The sequence below is a fragment of the Rhinatrema bivittatum genome, chromosome 1 (genome assembly GCF_901001135.1).
Source record: "Rhinatrema bivittatum chromosome 1, aRhiBiv1.1, whole genome shotgun sequence".
NCBI lineage: Eukaryota > Metazoa > Chordata > Amphibia > Gymnophiona > Rhinatrematidae > Rhinatrema > Rhinatrema bivittatum.
The window spans coordinates 161,155,442-161,183,330 of record NC_042615.1 but is presented as its reverse complement, the minus strand read 5'-3'; the positions used below and the strand labels follow the sequence as shown (position 1 = coordinate 161,183,330).

Here is a 27,889-nt window from a genome sequence, read left to right as displayed (position 1 = left end):
CTACTATTGGCACTGAAGCCCATTCTGCTGCCTCTTGTGCAGGCCTCATGGTACATTGTGAGATCTGCATAGAGAAAGTGCTACTCTTGCACATTCCCAAAGATTACATGTTCCAATCAGTAAAAAGTAATTTATTTTTTTTACATTTGCTGTCTGATCTTAGTTTTCTAATCGGTTGGTCACAGGCTTTTTTTTTTCCACCTTCCCTTTCTTTTTTTTGCCAATTCCTTTTATAACATATTTCTTTTCTCTCCATCTGTTCTTCCCTCAAACACACAGTCAGGTTCTCATTCTCACATGCTTTCTCTCTCTCTCACATACACAGGCACTCATTCTCACATGCTGTCCTCATACAATCATTATACACGTCTCTCTTGCACATGTCTGCTCAACTCTCCACTCCCACATGCTGTCTTGCTCAAGCACAGGTTCTCATTGTCACATGCTCTCTCTCATACAATCATTCTACACACAGCTCTCACTGTCACATGCTGACTCACACACAGGCTCTCTCTCACTCCCACATGCTGTCTGCTCAAGCACAGGCTCTCACTGTCACATGCTCTCTCTCATACAATCATTCTACACACAGCTCTCACTGTCACATGCTGTCTGACTCTCACACACACAGGCTCTCTCTCACTCCCACATGCTGTCTTGCTCAAGCACAGGCTCTCACTGTCACATGCTGTCTCTCACACACACAGAGGCTCCCATGCTGTCTCTGCAAACATTCAGGTCCTTCACTCCCACACACAGTCTCTCAACTCATCTCATACACGCACACATACACACTGTACAAACCCTCAGTCTCTCTCTCACCTCTGGGCCTCCTCTTCACGGCCGCTGCAGGATGGGCTCTGCAGCGGCCCCGGCATCTCGAGCCGCGCTGCTCCTCTTCTGTACGCGGCTGATGCTCCTCCTCTTTCCTGCCCGCGCGGCTCCGGCAACATTTTTCTTCCGGGGCCGCGCGGGCAGGAAGGAGGAGAAGCTCCTGCATTGGCTGATGATCCTCCTCCTTCCTGCCCGCGCGGCTCCGGCAACTTTTTTCTTGGGGCCGCGCGGGCAGGAAGGAGGAGAAGTTCCTGCATTGGCTGATGCACCTCCTCCTTCCTGCCCGCGCGGCTCCGGCAACATTTTTCTTCCGGGGCCGCGCGGGCAGGAAGGAGCTGGAGCACCAGCATGTTTAGACGCGATTGTTTTCTTCCGGCCGTGGTGACTTGAGCTCCACCACGGCCCCGCCGATCTTCTTGCTGTGTGTATTCGGCACACAGCATAGCAGTAGTTCACCGCTCAGCCGCATTGGGATGACGTCCACCGCGGCCATTGGCCATCAGCGGCTCGGCGCCCCCTAATGCTCAGCGCCCTAGGCGATCGCCTAGTTCGCCTAGTGCTTCCGCCGGCCCTGTCAACATGAATTTACATGTGATGAGCGCTATTAGCTGTGCGCTAATCCCCTTATTGCATTAGGGGGTTTAGACACACGTCCACACGTGAGTAAAGCCGTGCGCTCGACTGAGCACACTGTATTGCATCGGCCTGTATGTGTATCACTTTGCACTTGTCCACATTAAATTTCATTTGCCATTTAGAAGACAAGGTCTCCAGTTTCAAAAGATCACTCCGTAGTTCCTCACAATCTACCTGTGTTTTAACTACCCTGAATAATTTTACGTCAAATGCAAAATTTGATCACTTCACTCCTCACTCCCCTTTCTAGATCATTATTTAATGAGGTGGCCCCAGGAAAGATTTTTGGAGCACTCCACTATTCACTTTTCTTCACTGGGAAAACTGTCCATTTAGTCCTACTTTTTGTTGCCTACCTTTTAACCAGTTACCGATCCACACTGAGATAGTGCCTCCTATATCATGATTTTTTAGTTTACTAAGGATCCTTAAGGGCCTTTGTCAAACACCTTCTGGAAATCCAAATACACTATATATCACTCGGATCTCCTTTATCCACATGCTTGTTTACACCACCAAAAATTCTAATAGATTAAAAAGGTATGACTTACCTTTCCTTAATTATAGTTTCTACAATTTTACCAGACACCAACGTCAGGCTCACAGCCTGTAGTTACTACGGGAAATCATCACAGAATTCCACAAGGCCAATTTTGGTTCTCACATCACTCTATGGCACCCTAATAGTCATAGTGGGCTTCTGGGGTGTGTAATCATACAAGGTGGCATGCATAAGGAATGCTCTTCCATGAGGTGCTGCAGGCCCATGGTAACACTATTGGCAGCCTCTTCCACCTCTCCCTCACTCAGTCCAATCCACTTTCACCAGCATGAGTCAAGCAGAGTTTCTTACAGTCAGGCTTCTGCTCTCTGGGTTGGCCAGGGCTAGGAATGCAATGAAGGCATTGTTCATAGCCCCATTCTACCTAGTGGCCAGACTCAGGGCTCACACCAGCTTCAAAGAGAGCTACAGTTTGTGGACCCTAGGCAAACTCTGATTATGATGGTTGGGCTGAGGTGGGAGGGAGATATAAAAACAGGGTGGGGGGGAACTCCAGGTAACTGTGAATGAAGGCTCAGGATGCTATAGCCCAGTACAACCTGATTCCAATTGAGCTAGAAGTCAGAGATGCAAAGGAAACTGCAAGACCAAAAAACCAAGTCACCTTTTTGTTCTTTGGCATTTCATCCAGCATTGCTAAAGTTCTGGCAAATTCATCATCTTCATGCAGTTGTCTCTCCAGCTGAGGGGATAGCAAAAAAAGGGAAAAAATTATTTCAGTCAGAACTTATTAAATGAAAACTAAAACTGTGTACATTTTCTCAGCCATACTAAATAATAGAAGACAAAAAAAAGACCAACTGATCCATCCAGTCTGCTCAGTTAATCCCATCCATGTTACTAAGGATCAATCTCAGCTGCTAGTCACAGTTTATAAGCTATCCCTCCTTAGCCAAGACAGTTTTAGCTGTCTTCTCCCTCTATATCCCATCGTTTGGTGAGGTGAACAAACGAGATCCCTAACTTAGTTCACACCTGGAACCCTTCCTTAATCACAAAGCTTTGTAATAATCTAAATATCCACAAGCACTAGCATGGCTGCTTCCACAACACTCAGTCTCTTTGGCACACCCCCCCCCCACCGGCCTTAAGAGCATAACATAAGAACATAAGATTTGCCATACTGGGTCACACTAAAGGTCCCTCAAGCCCAGTATCCTGTTTCCAGCAGTGGCCAGTCCAGGTCACAAGTAACTGGTAGGATCCCAAGGGGTAGAAAGATTTCATGCTGCTTATCCCAGGGAATAAGCAATGGATTTCCCAAAGTCCATCTTAATAACAATTTATGAACTTTTCTTCCAGGAACTTGTCTAAAACGTTTTAAACCCAGCTACACAAACAGTTCTCACCTCATCCTATCGCAATGAATTCCAGAATTTAATTATGAGTTGAGTAAAAAAAAAAAAAAATAGTTTCTCCTATTTGTCTTACATGTATCACCTAGTAACTTCATTGCATGCTCCCTAGTCCTTGTACTTTCTGAAAAAGTAAAAAACCAATTTGCATTTATCCGTTCCACACTACCCCTATTATATCTCCCCTCAGCAATCTCTTCTCCAAACTGAAGAGCCCTAATCTCTTTAGCCTTCCCAGAAAGCACCCCGCTAACCTGCTGCATTACCCAGCCAGTCTCTGGAGAGCTGTAGATTTATTTACATAATTGCAAATTTTATCATCAATCATCATCCTATCACATCATATTACATTTCTAAATATAGCCATCAAGATCCCGCTCTTAGTTTATTGTTGATTCTACATAATGTAAATCCAGTTGATTACTATTAATTTGACACAACTTGCAGACAAGCCAACCTCAATTTGTACCCTGACAAACCAAACCAGATACCATCCTTTTTCTTTTCATCCCTACTCTTTAGTTGTAGCCAGAACAAGATCATAATGAACAATGTAAACACCATGTCTACTGTATTATTTGATTTTTGTTCATTTGAAAGAGGCTACTTTAGCCAAAAGATCTTCATTCAAAAATTGGAAGGATCATCCATCAGAAGAAAATAGGACAAAGCATAAGCATTGGCAAGTTAAATGTAAGACATTGATAAGACAGGCTAAAAGAATTTGAAAACAAGTTGGCCATCGAGGCAAAACTCACAATAAAAACTTTTTAAATATATTAGAAGCAGAAAGCCTGCGAGGGGTTAAAGGAGCACTTAGAGAAAATAAGGCCATCACGGAAAGATTAAACGATTTCTTTGCTTCTGTGTTTACTGAAGAGGATGTTGGGGAGATACTCGTAACGGAGGTTTTCATGGGTGATGACTTAGATGAATTGAACCAAATCACGGTGAACTGGAAGATTGGAAGGCCTGATTAACAAAGTGAAGAGTAGTAAATCACCAGGATCAAATGGTATACACCCTAGGGTTCTGAAAGAACTAAAAACTGAAATTTCAGACCTATTTCAATTAATTTGTAACCTACCATTAAAACCATACGTTGTACCTCAAGATTGGAAGATGGCCAATGTAACCCCAACATTTAAAAAGGGATCCAGGGATGATCTGGGAAACTATAAGCCAGTGAGTCTAACTTCGGTGCCGGGAAAAATCGTGGAAACTTTTATAAAGAATAAAATCACAAAACATTTAGATAGACATGGTTTGATGGGACAGCTAGCATGGATTTTATCCGAGGGAAGTCTTGCCTCACAAATCTCCTACATTTTTTTGAAGGGCTGAATAAACATGTGAACAAAGGTGAATCGGTAGTTGTGGTGTATTTGGATTTTCAGAAGGCATTCGACAAAGTCCCGCATGAGAGGCTTCTAAGAAAACTAGAAAGTCATGGGATAGGAGGCGATGTCCTTTTGTGGATTGCAAGCTGGTTAAAAGTCAGGAAACAGAGAGTAGGATTAAATGGTCTGTTTTCACAGTGGAAAAAGGTAAACAGTGGAGTGCCTCAGGGATCTGAACTTGGACCGTGTTTTTTAATATATTTATAAATGATCTAGAAAGGGATACGATGAGCTAAGTGATCAAAATTTGCAGATGACACAAAATTATGCAGAGTAGTTAAATCTCAAGCGGATTGTGATGAATTGCAGGAGGACCTTGCAAGACTGAAAGACTAGCAGATAAATTTTAACGAGGACAAGTGCAAAGTGATGCAAATAGGGAAAAACAACCCTCGCTGTAGTTACACAATGTTAGGTTCTATCTTAGGAGTTACCACCCAGGAAAGAGATTTAGGCGTCATAGTGGATAATACATTGAAATTGTCGGCTCAGTGTGTTGTGGTGATCAAAAAAGCAAACAGAATGTAGGAAGGGAATGGCAAACAAAACAATGGATGTCATAATGTCTCTATATTGCTCCACAGTGAGATCGCATCTTGAATACAGTGTGCAATTCTGGCCACCACATCTTAAAAAATATACAGTTGCACTGGAGAAAGTGAAGAGAAGGGCGACCAAAATGATAAGGAGCATGGAACAGCTGCCCTATGAGGAAAGGCTAAAGAAGTTAGGGTTGTTCAGTTTGGAGAAGAGACGACTGAGGGGGGATATGATAGAGGTCTACAAAATCAAGAAAGGACTTGAACAAGTTAATGTAAATTGGTTATTTACTCTCTCAGATAATAAAAGGACCAGGGGGCATTCTATGAAGTTAGCAAGTAGCTCATTTAAAACAAATTGAAGAAAATTCTTTTTCACTCAGCACATTGTTAAGCTTTGGAATTGATTGCCAGAGAATGTGGTTACCGCAGTTAGTCTATCTGGGTTTAAAAAAGGTTTGGAGAAGTTCCTACAGGAAAAACCCATAAACTGATATTAATTAATAAGCAATAGTAGCTTGTGATTCATGTAATGTTTGGGTACTTGCCAGGTACTTGTGACTTGGACTGGCCACTGTTGGAAACAGGATACTGGGCTTGATGGACCCTTGGTCTGATCCAGTATGGGTTATCTTATGTTCTTATATACTTTTTAACTACTGGGATTGAGGGGTTTTTTTGTATTATTATTGAAATAGAAGTACTGATGGCATTTACAAAAGCCACTATAGAAAAGTGCACCAAGCAGGCTCTATCAACCTACAGTATAATCTCGTCATGAATGACACAGGGTTCAAGCTACCCAAATTCTTAGACACTGCGGGCAGAGTCAAAATCTCAAACAGCAACTACTGTAAAAGTCAAAGAAGCTAGCTGTCAAAACAAGAAAATATTCATCATAATCCAACAAAAGAGATTTGGAGAATGAAGAAGCAGCAGCCCCAACAGATCAGGGCTTCCCAAACATGAGCTGGTGACCACACAAGATAGTCTAGTTTTAAGGATATCCACAATAAATATGCATGTGAAAATCTGCACTCACTGAAGATCTTGTATATGCGGATTTTCTCTCATGCATATTCATTGTGAATATCCTGAAAACCAGACTGGCTGTGGGGTGACTGGAAAAGATTTGAGAAACTCTACCATGGATGTTCAATCAACAACTTCCATGCCACTCAAACTTGCCTGCAAACAAGGAAGTCACCTAAATACACATGCACCTTTTATTCACTTCTGGGAGCACTCAAACTCTAATATATGTACTCCAGCAAGAGGCAGAAACAACTCTGAGTCTGAGCACTACTGCAGCTACTATTACTCACTGAAACTGCTGAAACCTTCTTATGCTTGGTGAAGAACAGGAAAATGAACAAGAGCAAGCCCACTTCTTTTACCCTAACTGACAGCCCAAGTTTGGATTGGGAACTTCAGAGAGACAGGAGGAAGGAAAAGTTGCAAAAGTTGCAGTGAGCACAATACCCACTCTCCCCTTACAACAAAATGGAAATTTCCAAAAACTTTGTCCAGCAGACACATATGCCAAACATGAGTGACAGATATAGCAGCTGGAAAAGGAATAAAAGAACCCAGAAATGAAATACTATAGACATGCCCTGCAAGAAAGCCAGTCTCGTCTCCAACATGCCAGCTCCATAGAATGTGGATTGGCCAGCTGCCAGCTAAGTATATCATCAGAATAAACTCCCGGAAAAGCACATTCTCTGGACATTATTTTGAAGTTATACTGGAAATCATGCTTACTGCTGCATATGTTTTCTGGAGATCCCAACCCCTAGATTCATGAAAATGCATTAATAATGCATGGATAACACCTGCGCTAAGAAAAAGGGGCATGTTTATGGAAATTTTAGAATTACCGCACCACACAATAACATACCGCATCGCATCGGTAGTATCGCATGGTGCGGTAAACTTTTCGCGCCCTGCGATATTTCCAATTTCACAGCTCACACTGAGAGAGAGCATGAGTGCCTATCTATAAGGGCCTCATAGTAGGTGATTGACCGGACAATCAATTCAGATTCAGAGATCTCTCAGGGAAGTAACTGCCACTGATTTGTATATTGCTCAGCTTAGCCTCTTAAACGCTTACCATTTCTATCTATTATATTCTATTTTTATTATTGCTAAAGAAATATTTTATCTTATTATATATAGCTAAGAAAAATATAACCACTTTATAACAATAATTACAATCTCTGAATATTATTGCTATTTATATAGGAATATAACAGACAGGAAGCAGGGGGAGGGTAGATGAATGCTTGGTCAGTTCTTATAAGCTGATCATTTAGACGGGTTGCAAAGGGCATAAACACAAACCTCCAGCATAGGTTTACAAGATGGGGCAAAACTGAGGGATCCATCGAACCCATGCATACTACACTTGGTGGTAGCAGTGGGATTCCTCAATATTTTGCTATGGTGGGACAGGAGCTGTACTGCCCATCCTGTTAGAGATATGACGATGTTCCTGGCGATGTTCAGAAAAGAAAACAAGATGTGCAGGCCCTAGTGCTGGGTTGGTCAGGGCACGAACCCTGGTTTGCTGTAGCCCAAATCCTCTCACACATGACAGGTACCCAGGAACCCAGAGTTGGCAGCATCGCACCAAACACTTCCCTTTGCTACAGCCGATGTGCTTTCTGGACTGAAGGTGAACAGTGCCCGTAGGTCTACCAGAGCATGTTGTGTTTTCTAGGTTGCAGAGCCTTGATAAGCAGGTCAAAGCCCTCCAAGAGGAGGTGGCAGCTTGAAGCGGGAGAAGGAGCAGCTAAACATCAGGGTACAGCATCAGGAAATACTCATCGACTCTGCCATGCAGGCAAAGGAAACTGCCCAACAACAGTGCACGGACGCTGTTGTCAAACAAGGGTGAAGCTAAGTTACTGCTCTTTCTACCCGCTTACTATCAAGAGTAGCAGTAAACCTTGTTAAGGTTCACCAGGTGGTCATGGGTGCCCCTTTAGATTGGGACATTTTTGATGGACCCATTCCCTTTCCTTCCTGTGTGAGCCCTTCTGTGAAAGTGTGTACTCTTGAGACCAGGGAGACAAGTGAGGAAACGACTCTGATAGATGTGAATGAGGGGGCAAAACAAACACCATCTGGTTGGAAAAATGCATTATTCACGGCCCTGGGAATAACGGAATCCCTAACCCACCCAGGTTAGATTATGAGCGACTGGTGGGGGAAACTGGAGTAATTCCAGGGAGTAAACAAGGAGATGTTAGAATATGAGGCCAGGCGATTCCCTTGGGGCAGCATACAGACAGCAGCCTGGGGAAGGGATTCTCCCCTGGGTAGCATGTTTATATCCATGTCAGGGACTCTAACACTGGAAGTGACAGCCAGGGAATTAGGACTTGAGTCCTCTGTCCACGCACTAGCTGTTAGCCACAGATATTATGCAGAGGGGAGGAGGAACAGAGGGGAGAGTTCCTTTGGGCACTCTTCTACTTGAATTATTTAACACATTTTTCCCAGATGAAGCAGCCTTTACCTATGATACTGGTGCTATGCAATGGAATAGTAATGCAGAGGGAATTAAAGTACTACAGAATTTAACTGCCCATAGGGCTATCATAACAAAGCACCCTGTACATCAGGCAGGTGATTTGCCGATTCCACCCAGTTACCAAAAGGCGTGGATTCTAGCTGCTGGGCCAGAAATTATCCCTATTGCCCAGACGCTTGCCACTATATTGTCAGTGGCAGGGGGCAAGGATTCACACCCCACATTTACTAAAGTGATGCAGTTACTAGGGCAGCATATGACTCTTACAGCTGATGTAGCCCCAGGGCATGTTCAGATTAAGCCAACTGTGATAAATCACAGAGCTGCAGTATTTGCAGTTTTGGAAAAGCCAATGCCAAAGGTTTAAATGCTGATGTTGAGGAATTTACTGAAGAAATGAGTGAGGAGGAGGAGATAGACCCACCGGATTATTTGCCACCGGTGAATACTTTGTATGACAAATGTGCGTGGATAAAATCTCATGACTCATCTGGCTCCATTGCAGAAAGCAGGAGGGGCAAGGCCATATACCGTGGGTTGCTCTGGCGGTTAAATCTTTGCTGCAGTGCATCGCTACAAGCACCTGCTTTCACTGAAATTGATGAGACATCCAACATGTAGGAAACCAGCAGAAAGAGGAACACTGGAACACGTGCAGAGCAAGAACTCTGAAACACATACCTCGAGGATGTCTCTTGCTTACAGCTACACTTTGTGGACTCTTTTTATATATGCTGCATAATTCTATTCTTTAATTTTATATGTCTGATTAATATTGAGACTTACATTTACAGTTTTTCTGTGTGTGACAAACATTTTGGTGCCCTACCCACAAAAAATTGGTGCAGAGAATGTCTCTCCACCTCATCAAAGGACAGGGCATTCTCTGAACTTGGTGAATTCATTTGTTGAAGTTGCCACTTATTGACATACAGGCCGATACAGTCTGGACGCGCATTTTCCACACGCTAGCTTTACCCTTATTCAGTAAGGGGTAATAGAGCGTCGAAAACGCACGTTCAACACCCCCGAAACTAATAGCGCCCGCAACATGCAAATGCATGTTGATGGCCCTATTAGTTATTCCCGTGCAATTCAGTAAGTAAAATGTGCAGCCAAGCCGCACATTTTACTTTCAGAAATTAGCGCCTACCCAAAGGTAGGCGTTAATTTCTACCAGCACGGGAAAGTGCACAGAAAAACAATAAAAAACTGCTTTTCTGTACACCTTCCAACTTAATATCATGGCGATATTAAGTCGGAGGTCTCAAAAGTTAAAAATAATTTAAAAAAAATTTTTTTAAATCGGCCTGCGGGTTGAAAACCGGATGCTCAATTTTGCCGGCAACCGGTTTCCGAACCCATGGCTGTCAGCGGGTTTGAGAACCGACGCTGGCAAAATTGAGCTTCGGCTGTCAAACTCGCTAACAGCCGTCACTCCTGTCAAAAAAGAGGCGCTAGGGATGCACTATTGTCCCTAGCGCCTCTTTTTTTACCACGGGCCCTAATTTGAATATTTATTTTACTGAATCGCGCGCACAGGAGAGTGAACACAATACAACATTCATAGAGTCCCAGATATGGAGAAGCCCCAAGATAGGGAGAGCTGGCCCTCGAGGAGCGAGTACCAGATCCCTGGAGGTAGAGAGACTTGTTGGCAAAGTACTCACACAGCGGTTCCACGTAGAAGATGGCACTGGTGCTGGAATGGGGGCAGGCCCTCAAGGAGAGAGTACCTGGTTCCAGGGAGACAGCTCTGAGGAGTAGATGATAATAGTACTCTCTGATGGTGTCTGTAGCGAATTCTTCCAAGTACAAGAGGAGATAGATGCAAGCAGCGAGTCAGGGAACATGGGCCCTCGAGGAGCGAGTCCCGGTTACCTGATAGCAACCTGAAAGAAACAAAGAGGCCCCCGAGGAGCGGGTACCCCATTAGCAGAAAGAGTCCAATGGGAGTTGAAGGCAGAGTAGCTGGGTACGGAGAGCGAATCCCATCCGTAAGATCACCTTTGCTAACTCAACGGCTAGCAATAAACAGTAAGCATAAATATCCGGGCAGCGTGACGTCATCACAGGGGGACGCCTCTGAGGAATGCGCCAATGAGGAAATAAGAATAAGGGTCGCGCAGCGTGTGCGCTCTAAGGTACCTGAAGAGCATGGCAGGAGGCAGCGCCCAAGCCGGTCCAGGGTCGCTGGAGAGGACGGCAGGCAGATGCCGCGGCAGCCAGGCGTCCATGAAGTGCAGAAGGAGTCGCAAGAAAGGAAAGGTAGGTGGCGTGAAGCCATCGGGAAGTGACAGTCGCAACAGTTTAGATTTTCCACAATGGTTTTTCTTCCTTAAGTGTCCCTTTAACCCCTTGATCATGTTACAAACCAACCGATTATCTCACAGGCTTCCTGCTTCGGATATATTTTTAAATGTTTTATGAGTTTTTGCTTCTAAGACCAACTTCTTTTCAAATTCTCTCTTAACTTGCCAATGCTAATGCTTTTTCCTATTTTCTTCAGATGGATCCTTCTTCCAATTTTTGAAGGTAGTTCTTTTGGCTAAAATAGTTTCTTTCACCTCACCTTTTACCCATGCCAGCAATCATCTGGCCTTCCTTCAAACTTTTCAAATTGAGGAATACATCTGGACTGCACTTTTAAAATGGTATTTTTAAAACATGGCCATGCCTACTGTGCACTCTTGGGGTAGATTTTAAAAGCCCTACATGCACCAAATCAGGGAGATACACACGTCTCTCAGGCCAGCTGAGGTATTTTTAAGAAGCGTCCATGGTCGCGAACATCTCCCAATACGCACATAAAACGTCCAAAAAGTGGTGGGGCGTGGGCACAGGCATTCCGGGAATTTAGATGGAAATCAGCACATATTTACTTACACAAGCACATGCTGGGGTCCCCTACCGCATAACTTTACTTCTGCCATAGATGACGTATAAATTATAAAACAAAAAAAAAACAACTAGGTCAGTCAGTGGGGTTTTAAGGGTTGGAGCAGGTAGGGTAAAAGAGAGGTTAGTTACTGGGGGGGGGGGGGGGGGGCAGGAAGTCCTATCCTGTAACTGGCCAAAGTGGAAACGAACTGGTTTAACTGGTAATTGTATCAGCGTGGTTGTATATTAAAATCCCCCCATTTATGTGGTAGAAGCGGCATATGCACACATCCATATAAAATGGTGCGCAGATTTACGCGTGTCCAGCTGATTTTATAAATCGCACGCATCTTATATACCCACACGGCTGTTTTAAAGTTACCATCTTAACCTTTGTAGCTGCACCTTTCAGTTTTTTCTATTTTCCTCATTTTATCAGTCTCCCTTTTGCAGGTTTAGTGCTAGAGCTGTAGATTTAATTATTGTCCCCCTTGCCCTTGCAATCATTAATCAAATTTGATCATCTTGATCACTATTGCCAAGTGGCCCCAACACTGTTACCTCTCACACCAAATCCTGCATTCCACTAAGAATTAGATCTAAAATGGCACCCTCTCTCATCCGTTCTTGAACCAATACTCTATGAAGCATGTCCTGTTACATCTACACTACTCGGTCACTAATGGGGAAATTGTCAATCTCTCATTATTACTGTTCTGCAGAAATTGGTTAGCTTCTCTAATTTCACTTAGGATTTCATCATTCATCTGCTCAATTTGCCAGGTGGATGTTAGCATACCCCTATCGCTATACTCTTCCCCAGCACTCATGGATTTCTACCCATAGGGATTCAACTGTATATTTAATCTCCAGCAAGATCTTTATCCTGTTGGATTCTATGCCATCCACCCACCAAGCTGATCAACCCTATCACTGCAATATAAGGTTTGTACCCTGGTATAGCACTGTTCCATTGGTTTTCCTTCTTCCACCAGGTTTCTGAGATGCCATTATGTCTACCTCTCTTAGTGCTATACACTCTCCCATCTTACTTCTTAGACTTCTGGCATTGACATACAGACATTTCAAAGTGTGCTTTTTGTATTTACAACCTGCGTATCAGTTGACAGGCCTAATTTGGAGTGTTAATTCAGTGGTTCTTTACTTATAGCACGAACTCACTATGAACCTGGAAGATGTAGTAGGCCAGATTGACAAACTAAAGAGTAGCAAATCACCTGGACCGGATGGTATGCATCCTAGGGTACTGAAGGAACTCAAAAATGAAATTTCTGATCTATTAGTTAAAATTTGTAACCTATCATTAAAATCATCCATTGTATCTGAAGACTGGAGGTGGCCAATGTAACCCCAATATTTAAAAAAGGCTCCAGGGGCAATCCGGTGTAACTATAGACCAGTGAGCCTGACTTCAGTGCCGGGAAAAATAGTGGAAACTATTCTCAAGATCAAAATCGTAGACATACAGAAAGACATGGTTTAATGGCACACAGTCAACATGGATTACCCAAGGGACGTCTTGCCTAACAAATATGCTTCATTTTTTTGAAGGGGTTAATAAACATGTGGACAAAGGTGAACCAGTAGATGTAGTGTATTTTGATTTTCAGAAGGCATTTGACAAGTCCCTCATGAGAGGCTTCTAAGACAACTAAAAAGTCAATGGGATAGGAGTGATGTCCTTTTGTGGATTACAAACTGGTTAAAAGACAGGAAACAGAGAGTAGGATTAAATGGTCAATTTTCTCAGTGGAAAAGGGTAAACGGTGGAGTGCCTCAGGGATCTGTATTTGGACCGGTTGCTTTTCTATATTTATATATATATATCTATATAAAAAAAAAAAATATATATATAGTATATATATATATATATATATCTATATATATAGACAAAACAATCTATATATATCTATCTATATCTATATAGATATATATATAGATATGTGATGAGTTGAGCCAGAAGCGGGAGGTGTTTTTCCTCAATGGGACTTTGCAGGAAGGAAACTACATTCCCAGATGCCCTGGTAGTCAGCCTCAGGAAGGGTTTGGGGGCAGGGAAACACAGAGGAGGTGTCTTCCTAGGAAGGGGCCACTCTATCTGACATAAAGAGAGTAGCCCTCCAAAGAGAAAGAGAGAAGAGAGCTGGAGGAAGGCAAGTAAGATCCAAAGCCTGAGGCTGGGTGATGGTGCCCGGCAGACCTTTTCCACTAAAAGCTAAGTCAGCTCTAACAGATGGTTTTTAGAACTGCACAGCAAGGGGAGCTTGTGGGCAGCGAAAAGAGTTGTTTTACTTAATTAAGGCAGCTGGAGGAAAAGAGGTAATTAGGACCTGGCAGTTGGCCTAAGGAGACGTTCCTGCAGTGGGGGGAGGGTTTCAGTACTATGTTTTACTTGGGTGGAAAGAAGAATGTACTGGGGGAAAAACCTACTTTGCCCACATGATGTGCAGGGGGAAAAGTATGCTAGAAACTCAGAGTGAGAAGCGTGGTTGGTATTACTTGTTAAGAGTTGTGTGTTTTTCCTCTCTGTGGAGTTTGCTTTAATTAATAAACTTCAATACATAAGAAGCTTCTGCCTGAATGTAATATGTTATGCTAAAGGGCTGCCAGGGAGGTGACCCTTATTCTAGTGAGGATGAGGGAAGTTTGGTCTCAGGGGCCTAGTTGTAAGAGGGCCTTCCTTACAAGTGGTGCTGACCCATAGCCTCCTTGCCTTATGGTTATCCCCCACTCCTGTCTCGCTGGAGAAACTTCAGGGAGGGATCTGCTATAAAGGACTTTGTGGAAGCAGTCCTTGATAATTAGCCCCGAGCCCGAAGTCACCGCTGAGGACCTGCCACCAGGGGCACCATCATCACCACAAGATATATAATTAATATAGAAAAGCACCGGTCCAAATACAGATCCCTGAGGCACTCCACCGTTTACCCTTTTCCACTGACAAAACTGACCATTTAATCCTACTCTCTGTTTCCTGTCTTTTAACCAGTTTGTAATCCACAAAGGACATCGCCTCCTATCCCAAGACTTTTTAGTTATCTTAGAAGCCTCTCATGAGGGACTTTGTCAAATGCCTTCTGAAAATCCAAATACACTACATCTACCAGTTCACCTTTGTCCACATGTTTATTAACCCCTTCAAAAAAAATGAAGCATATTTGTTAGGCAAGACGTCCCTTGGGTAAATCCATGTTTGGACTGTGTGCCATTAAACCATGTCTTTCTATATGAATCTGGAAAGGAATAGGAACGAGTGAGGTTATCAAATTTGCGGATGATACAAAATTATTCAGAGTAGTTAAATCACAAGCAGACTGTGATACATTACAGGAGGACCTTGCAAGACTGGAAGATTGGCAGCCAAATGGCAGATGAAATTTAATGTGGACAAGTGCAAGGTGTGGCATATAGGGAAAAATAACCCTTGCTGGTAGTTTCACAATCAGATCGATACTCTAAGGGCCCGCGGTAGAAACAGTGCGGCAGTGTCAGGGCGCACCCTCGTTCCCCCCGCACGCACAGTTCTCTTCACCTACCGCTCGATACTCTCTTCAAATTGCAATGCAAATGCATGCCGCGGCTGCGAAGCCTTAGGCAAGCGTTAGGCCCGCGCAACCCATTTTACTGTATAGAGCGCCTATACAGTATCCTGGGTTCGCGGACCTAACGCTTCATCACGGCCGCGCTGGTATCTGTCCATTTCAAATGTCATTTCAAATGACATTTGAAATGACAGGTACCAGGAAGTGGACAGTTATGTTCCCCGATGCTCGGCAAAACTTTCCCCCAGCCCCCGCTCACCTGCCCTGGCCCCGTCCGGTCTCCGGTGCAGCCCCAGTCCTGTCTCCTCCTCCCGAAGCAAAAAAAAAAAAAACGAAAAAGTAGCAAGGCTCGGGCCTGCTACGGTAGTCCCTTCTCCCTTCTCCTCTCCTCCCGATTCGGCGCTCAAGGCGGCCGGGTGGGCGTGCATTCATCCAGGCAGAGCGAGCCGGCGGCGAAAAGCGGCCTCCGGCTCCCTCTGCCTGGATGAATGCACGGCCCCCGCCGGCAGTGAATGAATGCCCTTGCGATTTCGGCGCTCAAGGCAGTCACATGACGTGACGTCACGCCTTGAGCGCCGAAATCGCACGGGCATTCATTCACTGCCAGCGGGGGCGGGCATTCATTCGCCGCCGTGCATTCATTCGCCGCCGGCTCCCTCTGCCTGGATGAATGCACGCCCACCCGGCCGCCTGTTTTTCTTGCGCGGGTATTGTATTGGCCTGCAAAGAAGAAAAGTTGGAAAGCTATGACCACAAATGCTCTTAGTCCGGGCAATAAAATCCCAGAGCTGCGGGCCTTAATGGGTGGAGCAGACTTGTATATTGTTGCTGTTATGTAAACATGATTGGGAGACGGCCCATCACTGGATATAAGTTGTTAAGGAAGGACAGAAAAGGGGGAGGAGTAGTTCTTTATGTCAAAAACAATATCCAAGCATCTGAAATGCAAGGGATGTGGGGTATGGAAGAAGTATTATGGGCTGTCCTAAAAAAAAAGAAGATGGTGCTTCCATTTACACTGGGGTGGTCTGTAGGCCCCTGACTTAAATAGAAGAACTGAACAGAGATGTAATTGAAGACATCCAAAATTTGGGAAAGAAGGGTGAAGTGTTGCTCATTGGTGATTTTAATCTGCCAGATGTGGATTGGAGCATCCCTTCCGTGGAATCTACAAGAAATAGAGAGCTGGTTGATGCCCTTCAAGGGGCTCTGCTCAAACAATTGGTAATGGAGCCTACTAGGGAAGGTGCGATACTCGACTTAGTGCTAACTAATGGGGATAATGTCTCTAATGTCCGGGTAGGCGCTCATGGTATGGTTTAATTTTATTTTATTCTCTCCCATGTTGTATCCCAATTTGCATTTTGAAGTTCAAGTTCCTGTATCCCAGTTATATGTATTCCCTTGTTCCTTGTAACGCTTCCATGCGACTTTCAGTTTCATTGTAAACCGGTGTGATTTGTATTTTATACACGAACGTCGGTATAAAAAAGTTAAAAATAAATAATAAATAAATAAATAAATAAATAAATCTAACACACTAATAAAAATATAGACATTAACATAACAGGTCTCCTAATCATCCTCCTGCATATAACTCTCTGAGTTCTTACAAGACACTGTCAAATAAATATAAAACTAATATGACAACACAAAAAAAACCCAAAATATTAAATGCACACTCAGATGAAAACATTTAGTTAACAGAGCCTTAATCTTAACCCTTTTAATGCTCCAAAATATGCAAATACCAACAAACCAATCATTTTTAAAAACAAAATAGTACCTTCGGCAGTTATTTAAACCTAAAAACTCCCCCCCTCAAAATGAAGTTCTTTTGTAAGGGAGCTCAAGAGGCCAGCGCCACACACAAAAAGACTTGCATAGATACAGGTGCTAATCAGCCAACAATCCCTAATTGATGGAGGTACAAAGTTGATAATCATTGCTGGATCTTAAATTCTGTCCTAGAGAATACAATCTGATTTCCTAAACAAATATTGTTGGCCTAAACCATGTAAAGCTTTACAAATCAGAACTAAAATGACTGGTGACTCTAAAACCCATAACTAGCCTTTCAGCTACATTCTGAATCAGTTGTAGGCTATATAGTGTTTTCAGAAGTAGGCCTACAAAGAGTTTCAGTAATCTATAGTAGACATCACTAAAGCTTGACGAACTGTCTTAAGCTGGTAATTCAACAGAAAATGTTTCAAGCTGTGCTTGAACTATGCTTTTTGAGCAAACAGATATGTAGGTATTTTAAACCTAAACAGATATCTAAAATAACACTCAGACTTCTTACATAGGGTTTTGTAGTAAGAGTTTCATGATCTAGTTTGATCTGTAGATCTGATAAATTTAAATGATGACCTACTAATACAAAGGATCTCAAATCTTGGAAGCATTAAGGGTAAATTTCATTGTCATCCAAGATGAGATCACAGCAAGACAGTCAATAATACAGTGGATTCTGTGGGGAAAATTAACAATTCTAAAAGAAAGGAGGACGAGCCAAGATGATTAGAAGAGATCAGATTCTTTACTATAGAGAAAAGTTGGTGACGTCAACTATCAAAGGAGGAGTTGTACTTCCTTATAGTTCCGAGGGAAAATCATTCAGAAGATTGGTCCACTTTAAGTATTTTTATTCATTGTATAAAGCTGGCTCAATATTCAAGTCAGAAGAAGCTGTTCACAAGATAAGCATTGTAAAGAGTCTTCAGTCCCCCGATATGGAACCTTGTTTCGCACAAAGCTGAGTCAGGGAGGACTCATATCTGCCCAGTAAATAGCAAAAGGATAGCAATGTAAATCACAACGTATACAAGATTTTAGGACACTGTAAATACATTTCAATCTCAGCAATAAATAGAGAGCAAGCCTTATTTACAATATAGCAGGCTTATTAATTCTGAGAGCAGACAGAAAAGGTTCTATGAGACTGAATGACCAAAGTATATATATATATAAATTCTAATTGATGCCAAAAAGTCATGTGATCAATGGGACCAATCCCATTACTCCATATCAGAAATACAGACCCAAATAATATCAAAATATTGTAAATTAACAAGTGAAAATACCTTACAAAAAACACTCCAGACCATCTCTTGATTTAAACCAGAAGGAGAACGTGTTTGAAGTGTATGTATTCAACATCGTTCATGCTGGAGCAGAAATCTTGAGAAATCAGCTCCACGGGAGGAAGGTTTACAAAATTCTATAGTAAATAACTGTAGGTCAGAAAGGGAATGTAATAATGAAGCCCAGTGTACTGCCAAAGATTATTCTTCTCGATACTACCTAATGCAGCTACAGTGTTCAAAGATTTGCGTTTTCAACATATAGTTTTGGGCATGAGCATATGACAACATAATTTAATCTACTTGAAATACAGTCAGAGGTGAAATAAGCATAAACTGTTGCTGTGTGGTTGGATGGGTAAAGTAGTATGGGATAAGAATAAATCACATGCTTTACAGTGCGCACAGAGTTTGTGTCCCAAATACAGTCTTGGACGTTCTAAGGTGGGTGGTATTCCGAGGATATTAGAATGTCTCTGAAATTGCATCCTCAGCAAAAGGAAAAGTGGGGAGGTTCCTTAAAAATATTATGTGGAGAAGACATTGCCAATGATGGAAGATATTTGTCCAGAGAGAGAAGAGTAAGGGAGGGCACAGGTGATTCTATCCTCAGCGATGGAATTCTGTAGTTGAAATAAAAGATCCCTGTTAATATAAAGGGCTATTTTGAAAGCTGATTTAATAATGCATGTTGGGTAACCATGAGACTCAAAGTGGGCACAGTGTTTGCTTGTGTGATGTAATCACTTCTAAAGGCGCATATCTGGCACAATCTAAAAAATTGGCCTACTGCAATGTTATTGCGAGTGAGAGGAATATAGTAGGTGGTATAAGAATTGATGTTCTACCTCAGCCATATATTTTTGAGGGTCCAGCCATGTCAACCTTAGCTTGGATAAAGGAGTGTTTATCCTCCAAGGCTGCAGCTTTATAGGTTTTAGCACTAATCACATAACTGAACTTATCAGCCTCTGACTGATTTCCACCAGCACCTTTCAATCCATATACAGCATGGATGGGCAACCTTCAGCCAGCAGGCCAGAATAGGCACATCTCGCCTTTTTGTTTTTTGCAGCCTGCCTTCTCAAATTGCTTTTCAGGGTCTCCAGCCCACTGACTAGTTTTATTAATCTTTATTTCTTTATTGCGGTTAGTCCAGCACATTTAAGTTTATCTGGAGTTTCTGAACCTCCCCCAAACATTTAACCCAATGGCAGGAGCTCTCTAATGCTCCTTGCCTTCTACCCTTGCTCATCCCAGTGTCCAGGTGCTCTCTGTACAGTGGCGGTATAGACAGCACTGAAACTCGCACTTCACTTCTAGATTTCACAGCGATCGCTACAGTCACCATGTGTGCATTCCAAAGCCTCTCTCTGCTCTGCTAATTTTTTCTCTTCTGCATTGGACGCCTAATGGCAGAGCTCCCACTGCATTTCTGTCCTTGATCAGACTCCTGCTGCTCTCTCTCTGCCACTGGCCGATTCCAGCAGTAGCCCCTCAATGCCAGCTCTCCCTAGAGCAGCAGGAACTGCATGACTATCTTCCCAATGTACTTCCAATTCTGGACCCAAATGTTTCCTATGAGTCCATGCCAAAGAGAAAAAAAAAGAAGCCTCAGGGCTGTTGTCGGTCAAAGAGAGGAACAGGCCCCTAGCATGAGTGAGAGAGAGAGAGTGTAATTGCTTCAGAGAGGAGTGTGTGTGGGGGCAAAAGTGAAAGACATATGCATAGGCTCCAAGGAGGACACCTCCCCTACAGAAAAAGACATACATATATATACACACACACACACACACACACACACAATCTCTCGAGAAGCTCCAAGGGGGAACACCCCCCCCCCCCCCGGCCTCGGTACAGAGAAGAGTCAATAATGTGGCCTCCATTAAAAAATGAAGTTTGTCCACCCCTAGTCTACAGGAACATTTCAGCTCCCACAGTTCAGTACTGAACCATGAGGAGGAATTCACCAGATCAACCACATGAGATTTTTTGGGATCCAGCGTACCATAAAGCTGATGAATGTGTTAGGTTTCACTTTCTGCTGATCCTTGAAACCAACTACCAAATCAATCTTGTCAGTGAAAATACTGGGGTCAATCTATTTCCTAAAATTTACAATGTGACACCCAGAAAAACCATCACTCAAGTATGGAAGACCTGAGAGTTTGAATTTAATTTCATGGTGATCTGACCAACACATCAGACCTATTTCCACATCAGAAATTGTCATATAGATATTCCAGTTCAGGGGATAGAATTTCAGGTCCATAGCATGACAGGCATTGTCGGTAATTTTGGTAATTACCTCAGACAAATTCAAGGCCATTAATGCTGAAAGTAAAGTCTGTGCCTTTCCCATCCCTGAAACATCTGCATGGACATTGAATTCCACCAGGATAGCTAAGCTGAGGAACTCTAACAACCACATTCTGAGAGTTGTAAAAGTGAAGCTCTCTTCATATCAGAGACACAAAAACATTTTAAACAAATAGCAAGTCTATTAGCCTTCCCCATTTTAAGTTCAATAAGTTCTACACCCTCAATCTGTTCCACAGAATGCATTATAGCTGGGACAATATTCTCAAGAATAATACCTACTTCCCTTGTTTCCTCTTATCCCTCCCATTTCCCAGCACAATCTTGATGGAAGGAAAAATAACCTGGGGGACAAGCTTGTGTCTAATAAAGCCACGACTTGGTGAAGCACAAAATGTTTATACTTTGATAACCATTCAGAACCAGTACACGTCTGCTGCATGTGTCCAGTAATATGAATAGATGCATCTTCCAGTACTGACATACATGGTCATTCAGTCCAACTTTTTCCAGTACTGACATACAAGGTATGGTACAAGGGTGAACATTTACATATATTTATTTTTGTACTTTATTATTATTTAATGTGATACCCTTCATCCAAAGCTTTCCTGTAGCAACTGAGGAACATGGTGGATGCAAGCAAATTCCAGGAAAAACCTGTGATGTTTTGCATGTAACTAGAGCTTGTGAACAGCATCACAGAGCAAGATTTCTATTAATAGCAGATAAATAACTATATTTACCTGGGCAGCAGGAAGCCTAGTTAGCATGAAGGGTGTGATGGAATAGCAGGAGCCTACTTAGAATGATTAGAAGGATGCAGTATCGGGAAATCTAGTTACAAGTGGGTCCTCAAGAGGATTCTTGGTTATTTAGGGTAACAAATCAAAGCGGAGTCGCTGTTTTAGGATTCTCAATAGGAAGCACCCCAACAAAAGATAGGATTCCTTGCTTGCTATATCCACTTATTAGGTAACACTAGGGTTTACATGTAAAATACACAAGTGCATTTAAACAAAACAATATATATTTACTTACTTGATAGTATCAGACAGCAGGCACAGCTTGAGGAATGGACCTTGGTGTTCTAAATTTTATCACCCTACTACCAAACAACTATTTTTGCTTTTCCTTCAACTCATTTTAATGAAAATGATACAAACCAAACCATACTCATATGGAATGTGGTGGTCTTTTCATTCCCTTCCCTAGGGTGGTGCAGGTCCCTTGGCTGGATAAAGACTGAAGGGCTGATGAAGCAAGAGGGTAGGTGATCTAAGAACGCCGTGTGGGCAAATAGTGGATTAGACACCAGATGTAGTCCAAAAATTCTTTTATTTGAATGGAGCCACAAGATTCATACTATCGCCCGACTCAGGCCGAGTTTCGCCCCCCACGGGGCTGCCTCAGGGGCTGTATGTAGATTTATATAAATTCTATATTCAATATATTCTTATATCATGATTCAAGTGTCAGATAGCCTCAGTAGCACACTCTCATTCATTGCCAATTCTTGACGTATGTAAAGCAGCAACATGGAGTTCTCTTCACACCTTTGCAGCTCATTACTTATAGTCCCGAGCCCAGTGCCATGTCCTGTGACCTGTTGGGACCTCCCAGCATGGCTCCTGGTGTCCTGCTCCTCGGGACTATAAGTAATGAGCTGCAAAGGTGTGAAGAGAACTCCATGTTGCTGCTTTACATACGTCAAGAATTGGCAATGAATGAGAGTGTGCTACTGAGGCTATCTGACACTTGAATCATGAAGGAGTTAATAAACATGTGGATAAAGGTGAACCGGTAGATATAGTGTACTTGGATTTTCAGAAGGCGTTTGACAAAGTTCCTCATGAGAGGCTTCTAGGAAAAGTAAAAAGTCATGGGATAGGTGGCGTTGTCCTTTCGTGGATTGCAAATTGGCTAAAAGACAGGAAACAGAGAGTAGGATTAAATGGGCAATTTTCTCAGTGGAAGGGAGTGGACAGTGGAGTGCCTCAGGGATCTGTATTGGGACCCTTACTGTTCAATATATTTATAAATGATCTGGAAAGAAATACGACGAGTGAGATAATCAAATTTGCAGATGACACAAAATTGTTCAGAGTAGTTAAATCACAAGCAGATTGTGATAAATTGCAGGAAGACCTTGTGAGACTGGAAAATTGGGCATCCAAATGGCAGATGAAATTTAATGTGGATAAGTGCAAGGTGATGCATATAGGGAAAAATAACCCATGCTATAATTACACGATGTTGGGTTCCATATTAGGTGCTACAACCCAAGAAAGAGATCTAGGTGTCATAGTGGATAACACATTGAAATCGTCGGTTCAGTGTGCTGCAGCAGTCAAAAAAGCAAACAGAATGTTGGGAATTATTAGAAAAGGAATGATGAATAAAACGGAAAATGTCATAATGCCTCTGTATCGCTCCATGGTGAGACCGCACCTTGAATACTGTGTACAATTCTGGTCGCCGCATCTCAAAAAAGATATAATTGCGATGGAGAAGGTACAGAGAAGGGCTACCAAAATGATAAGGGGAATGGAACAACTCCCCTATGAGGAAAGACTAAAGAGGTTAGGACTTTTCAGCTTGGAGAAGAGACGACTGAGGGGGGATATGATAGAGGTGTTTAAAATCATGAGAGGTCTAGAACGGGTAGATGTGAATCGGTTATTTACTCTTTCGGACAGTAGAAAGACTAGGGGACACTCCATGAAGTTAGCATGGGGCACATTTAAAACTAATCGGAGAAAGTTCTTTTTTACTCAACGCACAATTAAACTCTGGAATTTGTTGCCAGAGAATGTGGTTCGTGCAGTTAGTATAGCTGTGTTTAAAAAAGGATTGGATAAGTTCTTGGAGGAGAAGTCCATTACCTGCTATTAAGTTCACTTAGAGAATAGCCACTGCCATTAGCAATGGTTACATGGAATAGACTTAGTTTTTGGGTACTTGCCAGGTTCTTATGGCCTGGATTGGCCACTGTTGGAAACAGGATGCTGGGCTTGATGGACCCTTGGTCTGACCCAGTATGGCATTTTCTTATGTTCTTATGTTCTTATATAAGAATATATTGAATATAGAATTTATATAAATCTACATACAGCCCCTGAGGCAGCCCCGTGGGGGGCGAAACTCGGCCTGAGTCGGGCGATAGTATGAATCTTGTGTCTCCATTCAAATAAAAGAATTTTTGGACTACATCTGGTGTCTAATCCACTATTTGCCCTAAAGACTGAAGGGGCCATCTTCATTGAGAATGAGCCTCTTTTAGCCTGGAAGTCTGGAGCCAGGAGGCCCATGCAGTACTAAAAATTCCCCATCTCCCCACTGGATCCTAAATGCATCACCTCCGCACAAGCCAGACAGAGGACTTGAAAATGAATCTTGTGTGTCATACAGCACATTGGCCACGTGATTTGACCATTGCAGATTAACCCTCTGTATTCTGAGATTTTATTTTTAATTTAATGTTTGTAGCTGCAGTAATATTCCATCACAATGTAAAGTTATACAAGCCACTAAGAGAGTCTAATTTTAACAGATCATAGCAAGCTGATGGAACACTATCCTGTGACCCTCTAATATCATATTCATAAGAGGGAAATCAGTATTACTTGCTATAGAGATGTCTCAATTTTATCTCTAAAACTGTTTTTCAAGAGAATCCACAAACAATATGTTAGTAAACAATGAGGAAGTGTGGTCTAGAGACAGAACCCTATTACGGAGGTGAGTGGGGGGCTAGAATGGGCTGCCATAGCCATCAGCTGCTTTGCCAGACTGAGACATTTAAACCCGCAGTGAGCCTCAGGATACCCAGGCTCCCAAGACCTACCCTCCGAACAGACACAGAAGCCCCGCCAATTTGAATCATCATCTTTGAGGAGACTATACACCGCCTCAACAGCCACCTTAGGTGGCTTATCACCGGAGAAAACCAAAGCGGGTGAGCCAAAGGAAGTCACCCCTTGGAGAGCTCCTTCCAGATATTTTTTGGGAGTGTTTGGGTGATTACCAAATTTTTGAGATATGTGTTAGGATAAGAGTATTAGAGTTAGACAGCATAATGGAATTAATTATATTAAAGGCATAGGCAAATATGACCCTAATTAAGCATAGAGATTAGACCTCCTTATAGAGATCAGGAGAGGAGTTTGGTGCCAGCAGAGATCCATTCACAGGGATAGAGTATTGCAATATCTGGTCTTTTAAGAATATAACCACCATACTGAATCAGACAAAGGGTCCATCAAGCCCAGTATCCTGTTTCCAAGTGGCCAATCCAGGTCAGGATTCTATATAGTAGATAGATTCCATGTTGCTTACACCCAGGGATAAACAGTGGCATTCCCCAAGCCTACCTAGTTAATAACAGTTTATGAACATTTCCTCCAAGAACTTGTCCTAACCTTTTTTAAAACCAACCACACTAGGGGGCAAACCAAGATGGCGGCATAACGGATCGGTGAAACGCCAGCTATCTCTGAACCTCTCTTAAAGCTTTTCTTTGCCCGATAATGCCTTCCAAGAGAAAGGGAAAGGTGAGGGTGTTCCCTCCAGAGCCCTTACCTGGACCTAATCAGCTTGACATCGTGCGTTTCCTGGCCCAGACAGTGAGTTTGGAGGGAGCCGAGGAGGCCATTGCGAGCCCTGCAGCAGGAGAGCGGAGTGCGTCGCCGGCAGAGACTTCCCTCAGCCCTGATCTTCGCGCACCTCCGGCGCAGCGACCCCACCGGGGCTCCTGCTCAGTCGCACTCGGATGACGCGTCCGGGGCGCCAGAGCTGGAGGGAGTGAGCCCTGGAGCAGCGGAAGGAGAAGGACCGCCCGAGTGCAGGCGGACCCCGAGGTAGTTGGAGTGGGGCCTGGTGCATCGGGAGAGCCCCCGGTGGAGGAGGGGGAGGCTCGAGAAGCTGGAGAGAACATCATTCTCCCGATCACTGCTGGTGAGTCAGCGTTGGGAACATCGAGGCCCGGGGCTGTGACACTTGAAGCCATATGGGACCTGGTTGCAGGCCAGGGACTCTCGCTAACCAGATTGGAGAAGAAAGTAGACTCCCTTAATTACAATATACAACAGAAGATATTGGGGATTCAAGTACAGGGAACTAATTTGACAAACAAGATAACTGAGATTGAAAATAAGCTTCAAACTAATGCTAAAGTTAGTTCTGTTATTATAAAGGAACAGTTAACATCTTCAAGACGCCTAGAGACACTAGAAAATGGACTGAGAAAGTTAAATGTGAGAATTCTAAACTTCCCCCATATTATGGGGGAAATGCCTTATACTACCTTAAAAAAGTTTTTAACAGTATGCCTAGGATTTTCTGAACAAAATATTCCCTCTATTAATTTTTGTAGATTTATAACAAACAGGGCTACTGCTAGAAATGAAATTAATGTGGAAATACCATCAAATTTGACTGGGTTCTTAGAATCCTCTAATGTGGAAATAATTGAGAGGAAAGTCCTTCTAGTGTCATTTATTACAACACAAGACGTCATGAATGTAATGCGAAATTACTTTAGGAATTTTCCTGTGAATTTCTGCGACCAGGAAATTAGGTTATATCCTGATATGGCCCCGATTACTCAATATCGCAGGAAAGAGTTTTTATCACTTAGACAAGATGTTATTGCACTAGGTTTTGTGTTTTCATTGCGGTATCCCTGTAAATGCCTACTAAAGAAAGGTGACGAAACTTTAGTGTTTTTCCAAGTAGAACAGTTAAAACAGTTTATTGAAGCCCGTAGGCCAGTAACCTCTTCTCCAAATATCTAGAGATAGAAGGTCAAAAATTGGAATAATCACTGTTAGTATTATGTTAAGCCTATTCCTAAAAATCTTTTCGTTTGGGCTCCTGTTAAATATATAATGTTTGCCACTTTTGGGTGATATTTCTAATGGTAATTTGTATATCCTTATTATAAGTTTTGCTATTGGGGATTACCTAAACAAAAGATTTTATATAAAGATAAATGTTTCTTTAGAGTTTAAGATTGTATGATTAAATAATATGTAATATTATGTAATGCAATCTTATAAGGAAGGATTCTAACAATGTAAAATGGAAAATTATAAATAAATAATTAAAAAAAAAAAAACAACCACACTAACTGACTTTAACATAAGCTCTGGAATTTATTACCAGAGGTTAATTGTGCATTGAGAGAAAAAAAATATCTTTGATTTGTTTTAAATGTGCTACTTAGCAACTTCATGGAATGCCCCCTAGTCTTTATTTTTTGAAAGACTAAACAATCAATTTGCATTTACCCATTCCGCTCTGCTCATAATTTTGTAAACTTCTATCCTATCCACTCAGCCATCTCTTCTCCAAGCTGAAGAGCCCTAACTTCTTTAGCCTCGCCTCATAGGTGAGCCGTTCCATCTCCTTTATCGTTTCGTTGCACTTCTCCATACCTTTTCTAGTTCCACTACATCTTTACTGATATGTAACAACCAGAATTGCACAAAGTACTCTAGGTGCAGTCATACCATGGAGAGATACAGGGGTAAAATTATATTCTTCATTTTTTCTCCATTTCTTTCCTATAATTTTTTAACATTGTTTGCTTTTTTTTTTTTTTTTTTACCACTGCTGCCACACACTGAGACAAGGATTTCAATGTACTGTCTATGATGACTCCCAGATTCTTTTCGTGAGTGGTGACTCCTAATATGGAACCTAACATCACATAACTACAGTCTGGACTATTTTCTTTTTTACTAGATGCATCAATTTTCACTTGTCCACATTACATTTCATCTGCCACCAGGATGCCCATTCTCCCAGACTTGCTACATAATGTACTCATGCAATTTTCACAATCAGCTTATGATTTTACAACTTGGAATAAGTTTGTCATCTGTAAATATGATCACCTTACTCATTCTCTTTTCCCAAAAATTTAGAAAATGTTAAAAAAAAAAAACAAAAAAACAAAAACCCACACCAGTCCCAGTATAGATACCTGAGGCACGTCATTGTTTACCCTCCTCCATCAAGAAAACTGGCCATTCAGACCTATTCTCTGTTTCCTTTCTTTTAATTAATTTGCAATTCAGATTAGGACATTGCCTCCTATCCCATCATTTTTTTAATCTCCAGAATCATCCCTAATAAGGGACCCTGTCAAGCGCCTTCTGAAAATCCAGAT

General features: G+C 42.4%; 1 protein-coding gene across 1 annotated transcript in view; it reads right to left on the bottom strand.

The window, feature by feature from the left end:
- The window catches only part of RFC1 (replication factor C subunit 1), a 311,481-nt gene that overhangs the window by 153,306 nt on the left and 130,286 nt on the right, over positions 1 to 27,889 (bottom strand). The window contains exon 8 of the mRNA XM_029605127.1: positions 2,637 to 2,714. Coding sequence (XP_029460987.1) covers positions 2,637 to 2,714 — 78 coding nt within the window. The remainder of the gene's footprint in view (positions 1 to 2,636; positions 2,715 to 27,889) is intronic.